The sequence below is a fragment of the Aotus nancymaae genome, unplaced genomic scaffold (assembly GCF_030222135.1).
Source record: "Aotus nancymaae isolate 86718 unplaced genomic scaffold, 86718_ANA_hifiasm-v0.15.2.pri h1tg000008l, whole genome shotgun sequence".
Taxonomy (NCBI): Eukaryota; Metazoa; Chordata; class Mammalia; order Primates; family Aotidae; genus Aotus; species Aotus nancymaae.
Window position 1 is genome coordinate 27,691,839 of NW_026988419.1, and position 14,310 is coordinate 27,706,148.

The window sequence follows — 14,310 nt, forward strand, 5'->3', positions numbered from 1 at the left end:
CAGGAGTGTTGGTTGGTTAAATCTATTTTGGAGAGCAATTTGGCAATGTCTGGGAAAGTTGAAATTGGCCATAGAAACTTTTTTCTTGGAAGTAGTTTTGTAAGAAATGAACTTTAAGGACGCAGTAGACCATCATCCTGGTTTCCCCTCTGTTTGAGTCAGCCCCCTGCAAGGTGGGGCCAGACATGGCAGATCAATTTCTGGGACCTTGTTCTTTGCAGTCCCCTGCGTCCCTTCTCCTGGTAAGCTATTAGACACCACAGATTCAGATTAGTATCTTTTCAAATGTAATAGTAAGTATAACATGGTTTTATTTCTACTGTAAAGTAACTGCTTCTTTTCTATAAGCAATAGGGAAACATTGTGGGAGGCAGTGTGGTGATTTCTCAAGGATCTAGAAATAGAAATTCCATTTGACCCAGGAGTCCCACTACTGGGTATATACCCAAAGAACTATAAATCATTCTACTCTAAAGACACATGCACATGTATTTCATTGCAGCCCTGTGTACAATAGCAAAGACCTGGAACCAACCCAAATGCCCATCAATGATAGACTAGACAAAGAAAATGTGGTACATATACACCATAGAATACTACGCAGCCATAAAAAACAATGAGTTCACGTCCTTTGTAGGGACTTGGATGAATCTGGAAACCATCATTCTCAGCAAACTGACACAAGAACAGAAAGCCAAACACCGTATGTTCTCACTCATAGGTGGGTGTTGAACAATGAGAACACGTAGACTCAGGGAGAGGAACATCACATACTGGGGGCAGTTGGTGGGGGGTAGGGGAGAGACAGTGGGGGGTAGGGAGGGAGGGCAGGGTAGGGAGGGATAACATGGGGAGAAATGCCAGATACAGTATGTACCTAAAGTAAAATAAATAAATAAATAAATAAATAAATAATTCCAGCAAATCACAACATTCTTTCATTTACCAAGCATTATTTAGCTCCACTATTTATTAATAGTGTCAATTAATACGCTTGCCATTAACAATACTGAATAAAGAAGACTTAGCCTCTACCAATGAGGTATGCACTATTGTGTGATGGTAGACAAGACTCATAATAATGATCATTAATTCTTTTTGAATGCTTACTATGTGTACAATACATTATTTTAAGTTTGTTTTTTTTTTGAGACGGAGTCTTGCTCTGTTGCCTAGGCTGGAGTGCAGTGGTATGATCTCAGCTCACTGAAACTACTGCCTCCCAGGTTTAAGCAATTCTCCTGCTTCAGTTTCACAAGTAGCTGGGACCACAGGTGCATGCCACCATGCCTGGCTAACTTTTTTTTGTATTTTTAGTGGAGACAGGCTTTCACTATGTTGGTCAGGCCGGTCTTGAACTCCTGACCTCGTGATCTGCTTGCCTAGGCCTCCCAAAGGTGGGATTACAGGCGTGAGCCATCCTGCTTGGCCTATTCTAAGCTCTTTTTACATAGAAACACAATCAACAAGACAACCCTATGAGGCAGGGACTATTACAGGTCCCATTTTACAGGTGACTCAAGAAGTGACAAAACTTGCCCAAGGTTGTTTAGATTGTAAGTGGGAAGCCAGGGCTTGAAACCAGACAGACCCCCTCTAGAGCCTGCTCTTTCAACCTTGGCTCCAGACTACCTCCCTAGGGACTGATGTGTGCTCTGAGTTTAACAAAAGGCTTTGGGAACACAGAGGAGAAACGACAAGCTTGTATGGGAGAAATGGGGAAGGTTTTGAAGAGGCAGTAAAATTTGATGAGCATCTTGAAGAATGAGTAGGTGTTTACTGATGAGAGGAGAGACTTTGTGGACAGCAAATAGTACTGGAATAGACTCCAGCATGGGCGAGCACCTCTTGGTTTCCGTCTAGGATCTGGGAAAGGCTGGCTTGAGTCACACCCTGCATTTTTCTGGGCTGATTCACCTGAGGCTCCTCACTGCTCTACCCAGTCTTAGCCTTTTCCTCAGAGCCCATCCTCATCTCTTTTTAAAATTTTTTTTATTTTTTTTGAGACGGAGTCTTGCTCTGTCACCAGGCTAGGGTGCAGTGGTGCGATCTCAGCTCACTGCAACCTCTGTCTCCCGGGTTCAAACCATTCTCCTGCCTCAACCTCCCGAGTAGCTGGGACTACAGGTGCCTGCCATCATGCCCAGCTAATTTTTGTATTTTTAGTAGAGACGGGGTTTCACTATGTTGGCCAGGATGGTCTCGATCTCCTGACCTTGTGATCTGCCCGCCTCAGTCTCCCAAAGTGCTGGGATTATAGGCGTGAGCCACCACACCTGGCCCCTCATCTCTTTTTTTAAACCCTCTAGCCTGGTTGTTCTCTCTTCTCCCCTTCCTCCAGTGTCTACCCCAAGCCCACTTTGCCATCAGGCTGGATGATTCCCATAGTTACTTGAAAACTGGAGGGCCATGCGTCTTCTTATAGCAAACAAAGAGGCACCTCCTGTTTACATGCAGTTAGGGACACAGGAGCCCATTTTCCTGGGGATTCTGGTGGAGCACAGTCCTAGGACAGCTGTGAATCCCATGAAAACATTGTGCCTCAGACACTCTCCTGCCTCCAGGACAGGTCTGTAAGGGGGACAAGGATAGACACAAACTTTCTCCTTCCTATATAGTCACTTTGTTATTAACAGCCTGTAGAAATAAGCTTCCCTGCCTTGAAATATGGAATGACTGAGAATACAGCCCCAGGATTTATTGCTCCACACGGCACACAGATATAATTTTTACTTGGCTGCTGTGATGACAAGTTTCAGTAAGGCATTAGGCAAGTAAGTCTGAATTACTCGGCTAAAATATGGGATGTCCCTGGACACTCAGCTCCTCGGAGAGGATACCCGATTAGCCTTGGCCCCTCTGGGGGCAGGGAGATGTGTGCAGTCTAATTTCCATTAGGCTGACTTCGAAAGGTGGGGACCAACTTGACTGAGTCTCTCTCTTGGGATTTTTTGGAGGAAGGTGTAAAAAACAAAAACTGGCGACAGATCTGCCACTCACTGTCAGTGGCTCAGATTTTAGATAAGAACTCCCTCCTTCTTTATTGTCTTCCTCACTTAACCTCTGCCTTGTTTCCTTTTCATCCCCTCTGGGACTAGGGGAAGGGGAGAGTGGGAAGAAGGGGAGAGAGGGCTTTTCTTTCAAGAGCATAACCATTTTAGTTGAAGTCTGTAAATAAAGGTTAACCTGAGAGGGAGCCTGAGTGAGCACAATAAATGCCCACTTGAGCTTATCAGGAGCTCTCCCTGCACTGGGCGGTCACCCCAAGCCTCCCTGGAAGAAGCAGCTGCAAAGATCAAACCCTTTAGCTATTTGGTCTTCTGAATCTGATTTGACTTGGCCCCACTATCACCCCCTGACATTTGAAATGTGTCTATTTAAAAAGGAAAAGAAAAAAGAGCACAAATAGGAGGGAAAAATATGCTGAAGATGCTGTATCCTGCTAGACAAGAAAAAGAAATATCCGGCTTTGCAGAGGCGCGCGCGTGTGTGTGTGTGTGTGTGTGTGTGTGTGTGTGTGTGTGTGTGTGTTGTTGGTTTTTGTTTTTCCTTTTTGTCTTGGTCTTTTCCTGTGTTTCGACCATCACATTGCCACATTTATTAATATGATGATAAGGATGAATTAAACGGTCTGAATTTTTTTCAGGATGTAGGAGAAAGGGAGGGGGCGCTTGGGAAATGAATGGGCTGAGCCCACCCTCTGCTTAGTCACAGGGCAGTGCTTTGAAGGGTTTTCTTTGGCTCTGGTTCCCTGGGTGAGGGAGGCCACTGGAGGAAGTCAGCTGTCCTGAGAAAAGGACAACAGACATCTCCAACACAGGAAAGATGTCTTAGACCTGGCCTTCAACCCCCAGAGCAAGGGTTAGGCTCCTGCAGACTTGCCGTTGGTGGTCAAAGAGCATTGGAGGTGCCCATTGAGAATCTGTCCATGGGGCATCCTGAGAAGGGTGCTGTCTGGGGAGTGTGTAACTGGGGATTGCTTTCTGGTTGTTTCTGGTGCCTGCAGGTCTTCCACTCTAGTGCTTCTGAATACTGTTAGAGTGTAGGTTGTCACCCGGTCAGTCTGCGGTGGGATCTGAGAGTCTGCAAGTCTAACTAGCTCCCAGGTGGTATTGCTGCTGCTGGTTGTGCTCATATTTTGGGTAGCAAATGTGCTTGGCACAAATGTAGAGATGCAGAAGTGAGGGGTTGAGACCTGAGGCCACAGCAGGAGGGCAGAAGAGTTAAAAATGCTTTTCACGATCTGGAGGCATAGGAGGGTGACACTTGGTTTTTGCACACTTACCATAATAGTCAATACATTGGGGAGATTTCTCCTCAATAAGGAGTAGTTCATGTCAGCATGCGTCTCAAACTGCTGCCCTTGAACTGGCTATAAAAGAATCACTTTGGGACTGGGGACAGTTGTTCACACCTGTAATCCCAGCAGTTTGGGAGGCTGAGGCAGGTGTATCACTTGAAGTCAGGAGTTCAAGACCAGCTTGGCTAACATGGTGAAACCTTGTCTCTCTCAAAAATATTTTAAAAATTAGCCGAGCGTGGTGGCGTGTGCCTATAATCCCAGCTACTCAGCAGGCGGAGGCAGGAGAATTGCTTGAACCTGGGAGGTGGAGGTTGCAGTGAGCTGAGATCACGCCACTGCACTCCAGCCTCAGCGACAGAGTGAGACTCAGTCTCAAAAAAAAAAAAAAAAAAAAAGAATCACTTTGGGAACTTGTCAGAAATGTAGATTCTGTGGCTTTTCCCAGACCTATTCAATCAGAAGAGGTTGGAAGTAGACGGGTGAGGGGTGAGTCCAGCAATTGGCATCTATCCAGCTTGCCAAGTGACCCTTGGGCTCACGGAAGAAGTTGAAGTATGAGGTTCTTGGGTCCCACGGTTCTTTCTTTGAATCTCAATAGAGTAATAAGCACCAAAAGAAAGCAGAACTTTTTTTTTTTAAACTTAAAAAAATACAGAAAATAGAGAAATTGAGAAAAGACAGAGAAGCAAAAACAAGATGAAATTCACCTATGATTTACTCTTACGATTTTGATGTATGCTCTTTCAGATATTTTCCCTGTGCATTTTAGAAACAAAAATGGAAGCATAGTTGTAGTAAGATGTTAACTGTTTTTTAACTCCACAGTGCATTGAAAAATTCTCTTTAAGCTGCTACATTTCTTCAATGGTGATTAGACCCTGTTGCATTTTTCTTTTTAAAATCTATTGTTATGAGCACCCTCTCTTTTTAAACACTGCTTCCTCAAGTAAAGTACCTTTTTTTTTGGTTTTTGTTTTTAAACTTTACATTTACTTTACTTTCACACATCAGGTGACAAACAAGGTTTGAGAGTTTTGAATTAACTCCTCGGGCTCTGTCGTCAGTCCCCATGTGACTTGCTGAGCCACTGTGAGGATGGCTCTTCCCTTCTCTGAACTTTAGTTTCTTCATCTCTAGGATGAGACTAATGATGTCTGCCCTTAGCACACCCACAGAGATATGTCCAGAGTTATATTAGGAGAAAAATCTGTCAATCTCTTTGAATTACTGAGATCGACTGTTAAAAATCCAAGGCGCTGTTGTTATTTCTTTAGCACTTGTCACAGAATTCCCTGTTGTTCTATAAGACTATTTAAAAAAATTAACCACTTCAAAGGTGAAGATAGAATATCCTTCTAAACATCATCCCTATACTTCTGCAGAGACACATTTAGTATCTCTCCTGTTAGATAATGGGCATGACATTGTCTGCAGCGGGGCTGAGACAGAGGGAGCCTATTTATATGTCATGGAATTTAATTCTACTCTGAATGCACTTTCTATCACATGGACCAGGTAAAGTGTTGTTGTATCAGTTAGGACCAACCCGGAGAAGTCGAGTCAGTAGGAGATAGAAACATAGCTAAATAGATAGATTGTATCCACATGAATTGGGCTGGCTAAGCAAGTTTAAAGTCTATGGAGCAGGCTATTAAGAAGGGAACCTCACAGGCAGGCTAGAACCCCAAAGGCACAGGCTGAAGCTACTGACCACAAGCAAGAATCTCTTCTCTTTCTAAGGAAAGCCTCAGACTTCCTTAATCAGTTAGAAGGCCTTGAAAGCCTATTAATCCAGGCCCACCAGGACAATCGCTAACTTAAGGTCAGCTGATTAGGGACTTTAATTACATTGGCCAAATCTCTTCATGGCAGCACCTACATTCATGTTTGATTGAACAAATGGGGGCTGCAGCCTAGCCAAGGGGACACATCAGAAAGCTATCACAGTCCACTTGGCATTTGTACACATCTCCTTAAATTATACTTCATCTCCAAATAATGGCTAAATTGTATTCCATCTAACACGGTACAATGATCCGGAGTACAATTGAGAATTGTTGTGAACTTTGGACACCTCCCCTCTTACTCTGCCACTTTTCAACTCTACAACCTTTTCACATTCTCTTATTGGTGCATAATTTGTTAGCTTTCACTTTCCCCAAATCTCTAGCTCTTGTTGAAGCCAATATTCCTCTTGGTTTATTTCCACTGTCCATTGTTTTTGTTACAGAAACCAGCTTAATAAGACAGCAGCCAACTTTTTGATGGCTCTCTTCCTTGAAGCGTTTTTACTTGGGCTATACCTATATGTGGAATGCTTATAATTAAGAGGACCAGTGCTAAACATTGTTTATACAGTATAATTTATTTAATATTCATAACAACTGTATGATATAGGTATCATTATCTTCATTCTCTAGGTTAGGAAATGTGAGCCTTAGGGTGGCTAAGTAAACTGCCCAGGATCATACAGCTGGCACATGGCAAAGCTGGGATTTGAACCGAGTGATATTTTATTCCAAAGACAATGATCTTAAACATAACTAAGATATTTTGAATGTTCTCATTAGTGTCTCTTTATGGATGGTCTTTAGACCATGTATATGAGAATCACCTAGTCTACATGTTAAAAGTGCAGATTCCTGGGTCCAGCCCCGAACCTAGTGATGTGCATCTTTCGAGACAGGTCCAGGAATAATTAGTTCTAAGAAGTTTCTCATATAATATTTATGTGCTCCTGGTGCAACTCTGAAGTAGGGAATAAAGGGAAGCATTTTCAAAGATGGGCTACCTTGGTTGTTGCTAGGTTTCAATTATTCCTGTTGTTGAAAAAAAAAAAACATTGTTAAATGTTGAAAACCTCCTAGATGGGCTGAGCCAACAAGCAGGTAGACTTTCCATGGCTTGGGGAATAGGTTATACTAACTGGGGAAGTTTGTTCTTTATGCAGAATAATTTTCCCACTTTCCCTAGAGGTTCAAGGAATCGGTCCCTGCCAGTGCCTTGTATCACATTCTTGGAGGACCAATCTCGTCCCATAATATCTCAGTTGCCCTGATAGATTCAGACACACTATGAAATGCTGTTATTACTGTTCCCAGACAGCGTTTGATGGACTGATAGGTCAGATTACAACGCAATTTTTTGTAACAAATATATACACCAGAGATTTATAAGACCTTTTTATTATCCTGGTTTTGCACACAAAGGCGAGGGTGGGGGAAGGAAAAGAAACCAGAGGGACTCTGAAAGGCACAGGATTAAAAGAGAAAAAGGGAAAAAAGATGCCTATTCTCATTCGCAAGCCAGATTAATCATTATTCCAAAGTGATCTCTAATCAAAATTCAACATATGGTTTTTATTAATTTTGGGGCAATTCCCCTACCATCTAGTGCAATAAAAAATATATCATAAAAGATTGTAGCATCCCTTATCAAGCTAGCAAACAAGAAGTGTAAAATCCAAGATAATGAAATAAGTTGAATTGCTTCGCCCTTCCCTCCTGGTTTTTATTATTATAATTATTATTATTTTTTATTGCTAGAAGTTCTGAGGAGAACAGATTGAAAGCTGGGTTATGAATAGATTATAAGTCAAGTTCATTTCTAGTATGAAACTGACACCAAGGTTCAAACTTCTCAACAGTCTCAGTGGTGAGGAAACAAAGTACTTACTTTAAGCTCTGATTTGCAGGAAGGATTCACCAATATTCACCTTCCTGTTTTCAGAAGACAGAAAAAAACCAGGCTTCTGGGGTTTTGTTGTTGTCAGTTGGTTTGAGCAACTTTTGTTCCCTTTAGTTTAGTATAGGTTCATATCAATTTCCCCAGAACTAAATCCTGGGACAATGGAGACCAGTAATCCTCCTATGAATCCCCTACCATGCAATCTTAGCTTCTCCCTCAGGGGAGGCTGGCTCCTGAGGCTTTCTAGATCAGCCACCATGAACTCCTGAAACACAGCCTCTAACTCTGACCCACTCAGATGGAGTCTGGGGAAAAGTGAACTTTGGTGATGCCAGAAGAGATGACACACCTACCTCTGGGAGTTGTTAATTCATTGTGGAGAGAAGCTGGAAGGAAGGAACCTGGCTAGGTGCGGTGAGGGGTATGTTTACACAGGTATCTCACTTCTTAAAAAGGCTGTGAGGCCGGGTGCGGTGGCTCAAGTCTGTAATCCCAGCACTTTGGGAGGCCGAGGCGGGTGGATCACGAGGTCAAGTGATTGAGACCATCCTGGTCAACATGGTGAAACCCCGTCTCTACTAATACAAAAAATCAGCTCAGCACGGTGGCGCGTGCCTGTAATCCCAGCTACTCAGGAGGCTGATGCAGGAGAATTGCCTGAACCCAGGAGGCGGAGGTTCCAGTGAGCCGAGATCGCGCCATTGCACTCCAGCCTGGGTAACAAGAGCGAAACTCCGTCTCAAAAAAAAAAAAAAAAAAAAGCCTGTGAGGCAGGAATTATTACTACCACCTTGTAAATGAGGACACTGTGTCTCAGAGAGTTTCAGCAATTCACTCAAGGTTACATAGCTAGATGGTGGTAGAGCAAGAATTCCAACTCAGCCTTGCCTGATGAGAAAGGTGGCCTTGTTCTGCCTACTGGTGCCTGCTGAGGTGACAGAGTCTTCTTTTAGCCACGTGGAAAAGGGAGAAGCCCAAAGGTGAAGGTGAGAGGAGTCTTTCTGTTCTATTTCCTGTCTTGCAGCTCTGGGTGAAGAGAGGACGAGCTTGGCATCACCTACTTCATCTTGGGCTGGTTTGAAATTGGCTTTTCCATAAGGAGAGCAGGTTAGTTTAGGGCTCACCAAGCTGAATGATGCATTTTTGTGTGTGAGAGTCAGCTCTATGTTTTGGAGAAAAATTCTGACCCACAGAATTTTGTTTTGCCAAGCTGTGAAAAACCCTCCGTCTCTTTGCAGACTGTCATAGCATGACCGTTAAAAAGAAATGACCATAGATGGGGTAATTCCTAAAGAAGAAATGATCACTCCACATTTTGTGGATGAGGGGGTGTCTTAGTCAGCTTGGGTTGCTGTCACAAAATGCCATAGACTGGGTGACACACAATAGGCATTTTCTTCTCTCAGTTCTGAAGGCTGGGAAGTCTAAGATCAGGGTGCCGGCAGGTTAGGTTCCTGGTGAGGGTCTTGCTGGCTTATAGATGCCTACCATCTCGCTGTGTCCTCATGTGGCAGAGAGGGGCAGGGAGAGAAAGAGGAAAAAAAAGAGAGAGTGAGTATGTATGTGCATTCTGGTCTTTTCTCATGAAGACACTAATCCTATCATGGAGGTCCCATGCTTAGGACTGCACCTAAACTTAATCACCACTCAAAGGCCCCACCTCCAAATACCATCACACTGGGCGTTGTGGCTTCAACCTATAAACTGAGGGAGGCACAGACATTCAGTCCATAGCAGAGGGGGTCACTGCCTTGACGAGATGAAGTCTGGTCACTTTCTGTGCTCTTCCTGATCTGATCTAAGGCTGGGTATGACAGAAAGAGGCCTGACTGTAAGAGAACAGCATGTGAACAGCGCTGTGGTGAATCTCTGTCTCTGCAAAGGAAGCAGAGACAGAGATTCACCACAACCTCTGCTGTTCTTAAATTGCCTTGAAGCCAAAGAGAAGGTTTGCAGATGGCTCTTCCATGGGCTCTAAGGGAAGCTCGCAGGGATTCTTTCCAGCTGAATGAATTGCTGTTGCAGGCCTCAGTAAGTGGGCACACAGAAATCCTTTTCCTGTCTTCTTTAAGTAATTTTTCTAACCTTGATGCTTGGAACAGAAGAGTTTCCTTGCAACCTCAGCATTCTGTTTAGAAAAGTTGAGAAGCATCTCAAGATAGCTCATGGAATGTCCTATGTGACATGTAGGGCATGAACGAAATCTAACATGGAAGGAACAGTCCCTAGATTAAAATGCAAGAGAACTGTTTAGAGAGAAGCAGACACCATAGATAAGAGTTTGGCAGACAATGGATGTTTCCCTAATAGGGCTAACAATTTAGAGGAGAATGTCATCAATTGTAATATAAGTTTACTTTTCATCTAATGAATTTTAATGGTGGCTTTTGCCATTACCTCCAGGAACCTATAAGAAATAGAAAAACCTGCCTGGAAACTTATTTGATTGTCTCGAAAGCAAAGTCTCTGGCATTATCTCACTCCATTTCTAAAATGCATTATTTTCTCACAAAACATTTTAAATATAGCACCAGAAATATTCATCATATCACTTGTACTCACTGCAACCTGAATGCAGGCTCTCTTTGAGAAGTCTTCTTTTTTTCATATCTTATTTTGTTATTCAAATGATGAAGCATATTGTGCATGAAGTTACACCTTTTTAGAGGCAGATTTTGTTCTGGAAAATTGGTGCAGCATTTCCATTTCTCACATCTTTACATAACTGGCTTCTTGTCAGCAGATGTAACCATGTTTGACAAACCAGACCTGTAATCTGTATCTCTGTAGGTAGTGGGCTTCAGTGCATTGCTAAATCTCTACTTAGGAGAATATACCTTCCTCGGGAAGAGTATTAAAAATGGACTGGCATTTCTCAAGATCTAGAATATTTCTTTCACCAAGTTTTGATTCAAAAGACAGACCCTTGTCACCTGAGAGTCAACTTTGTCCTCAGTTTAACCTTTGGATTTAAACCTGACTGGCTTGCAGAGAAAGAGTGTGCTCCTCGTTAGCCTTGACAGAGAGAGTAACTGGGCCACACACGGTCTGCATTGACCCCGGCTTATCTGACTGTTGAGGTTCAGCTGAGAGAGGGAAACCCATGAAGCTTTCCTTTTTGTTCTCTTTTTAAATGGAGTTTTTGACATTAGAATGGCATTTTGCACTCATTATCAAATACCAAAATCACTGGACTGCAAGCCAGGTGCTTTTCGGAGAGGCTGGCTGTACAATACCCATGCAGGCATTTGCCCCGCTTACCCTGGCTCTCCAAGCTCCAGCCAATATTCTCACTATGATCCCACATGACCCCTCTGACTCGCAGGCTGTGCATTGCACAACTGTTGGGGGCACTGTTCACATTCTATTCTGCGTGAATGGCACCCCTGAGGCTATGTGAATGGTGCCCCTTGAGTTGCATTACCAGGTTAACCCTGCATACTACACCAAGGACAGTTACACCACAGGGCAAGAAAGTGACCCACTGAACATCTTCATGTTTCCATGAGAGGGTGGGACTCTCAGTGACCTTCATATGCAGCTGCTCAGCTTCATCTTTAAAGCCCCTAAGCTAACTTTCTGGACTGTGACTGAAACCCCATTATTATTTGTATCAGTTTTCGATTGCTGCTGTAACAAATGACCACAAACAATGGCTTAAACAACACAAATGGATTATCTCACAGTTCTGTAGGTTGCGAGTCCAGTCTGGTCTCATAAACTCAAGGTGCTGGCAGGGCTGTATTCCTCTTCGTGGGCTCTAGGGGAGAATCCATTTTCTTGTTCAATCAGGTGTTGGCAGAATTCAATTCCATGGGCTGTAAGATTGAGATCTCCATTTCCTCACTGCCTGTCTGCTCCTGGGGGCTTTTCCTGGGTCCTTGTATGTACCTCCTAGAGCTCAGAACAGCAACAGAGCACTGAATCTTTCTCATGCTGCCATCTCCCCAAACCTCTGCCACTGAATCTCTCTCACTGCAGTCAGCAAAGGTTCTCTGCTTTAAGGACTCATGTGATTAGAGTGGGTCCAACCAGACAATCCAAAGTAATCCCCCATCTCAAGGTCCTTAACCTTAATTACATCCACAAAGCCTTTTGTGCTATGTAGCATCACATATGCGCAGGTTTCCAGGATTCTGATGAGGAAATTTTGGGGAGGCCATTATTCTGCCTACTACATGATCGATGTAATTAGTTTGCTTCTTAGAGTGGTTAAGCATTAAAGTCCATTATTTATTGAGAACTTACGGTGTTTTACACACTATTAACTGATTGTTATTGTTTTGCTTCATCCACAGACATATATTTTCCCATTTAATCCTTTTGATGACCCTATGAGGTAATTTCAGTGTGTCAGCCAAGAATGAAATCAGCTGCAAGTAATGGAAATCTTAAGCAATGCTGGTTTATTATTTTAAAATAAAAAGGAGCTATATAGCAGCTCAATGCTGCCGGCAGGACCTATGGACCCTGCAGCCCATTGCCTGGGTTCATACAAGTTTCATCCTCTAGAAACGGGGATAATAACATAGTCAGCTAATACTGTTGCTGGAGTGAGTTAATACTCTTAATGTGTGAGAATCATGCCTGGTGCATATTAAATGCCTAATAATCATTGGCTCTTTTGAATGTGATTGTTGCTTTATTATCCTTAGTATGTGGGGTTTTGGCCTCATATCTTCATGCTTATCATCTCCTGGTTGCGAGAGGGCTGTTGTGCTTCTAGCGATCACATCTAGGTTCCAGGCAGGAAAGAGCAAGATGAAGTAAGAGAGAAGGAGGCACATGTGCTACATGTATCAGAAAATCAAACAGTTCCTGGAGATCTCCCGCCATTTCTACTCGTTTCTCATTGGCTAGAACAGTGAGCCATGCCTTTCCTTTGCAGAGGGAGAGTCTGAGAAGGCAAGTATTTTGTTTTCACATAAAGAGGGATCTGGAAGGGCAAACACATATTGTTCCCATCCTTTGATTACTTCTCCCCAGTCTCCCAACAAACTTGTAATGTTTTCAGAAATGAAGAGGGAAGAAAGGAATGTGGGAAGGCACTAGCGGGGTTTGCACAGTCAGTTATCAGGAATTCAGTGTACATGAATCTTAGCTGCACACTGGGCAAAGCTCAAAACCATGTGCAGACTTAGCTGCGCACGCTTTTGATGGGTGGAAGCTGCTGAGAGGTGCAGAGATGGGGAGACCTCTGGATATTAGCACTGTTGTGGGTTGAATTGTGTCCACACCAAAGAGCAGCTCAAGTCCTAACCTGCTTGGTGCCTGTGCATGTGACCTTATTTGGAAACGGGCTTTGCAAATGTAATCAAGTTAAAATGAGCTCATACTAGATTAGCATAGACCCCAATTCAATGCTTAATATTCTTAGAAGAAGAGAAAAATTTGGACATAGAGACATGCAGGTAGAACAACACCATATGACAATGGAGACAGATTGGAGTGATGCATGTATAAGCCAGGGAACACCAAGAACCACTGGCAACCACCAGAAGCTGGGAGAGATCCGTGAGACAGGTACTCCCTAGGGGCCTCCAGAAGGAACCAAAACTGCTGAGACTTTGATTTTGGACTTGGGGACACCAGTACTGTGAGAGAATCAATTTATGTTGTTTTAACCTACCTAGGTTATGGTCGTTTGTTATGGCAGCCTTAGAAAATGAATACAAATACCTTGGAAGCTGGGGGTGAAACTAAGAGAAGCTCTCAACAAGAAAATAAAAGAGAGAAGGCTGGGGTTGAAAAGACAAGAACTACTGACTTTTACAGCACTCCTTAAGGCAGCAGATCCCCGACCTTTGTGCCACCAGGGGCCAGTTTTGTGGAAGACAATTTTTCCACAGCCCAGAGGGGTAGATGGTTTGGGGATGATTCAAGTGCATCACATTTATCGTGCACGTTATTTCTGTTGTCATTACATTGGAATAGATAATGAAATAATTATACGACACACCATAATGTAGAATCAGTGGGAGCCCTGACCTTGTTTTCTGGCAACTAGGCAGTTCCATCTTGGGATGATGGGAGACAGTGACAGATCATCAGGCATTAGATTCTTATAAGGAGGATGCAAGCTAGATCCCTCGTGTGTGCAGTTTACAATCGGGTTAATACTCCTAGGAGAAGCTAAATGCTGACACTGATCTGACAGGAGGCAGAGCTCAGGCAGTAATGCAGGTGATGGGGAGCAGCTGTAAATACAGGTGAAACTTTACTTGCTCACCCACCACTCACCTTCTGCTGTGCAGCCTGGCTCTTAACAGGCCACAGACTGGTGGTCTACAGCCCATTGGCTGGGGACCCCTGCCTTAAGG

The 14,310-nt window shown here is 43.5% G+C and overlaps 1 protein-coding gene across 1 annotated transcript in view; it reads right to left on the minus strand.

The window, feature by feature from the left end:
• Nucleotides 1-8,762: 8,762 nt before the first annotated feature.
• PARD3B (par-3 family cell polarity regulator beta) overlaps nt 8,763-14,310 on the minus strand; it is a 1,134,301-nt gene continuing 1,128,753 nt past the window's right edge. The window contains exon 23 of the mRNA XM_064373118.1: nt 8,763-9,485. Coding sequence (XP_064229188.1) covers nt 9,437-9,485 — 49 coding nt within the window. The 3' untranslated portion in view covers nt 8,763-9,436. The remainder of the gene's footprint in view (nt 9,486-14,310) is intronic.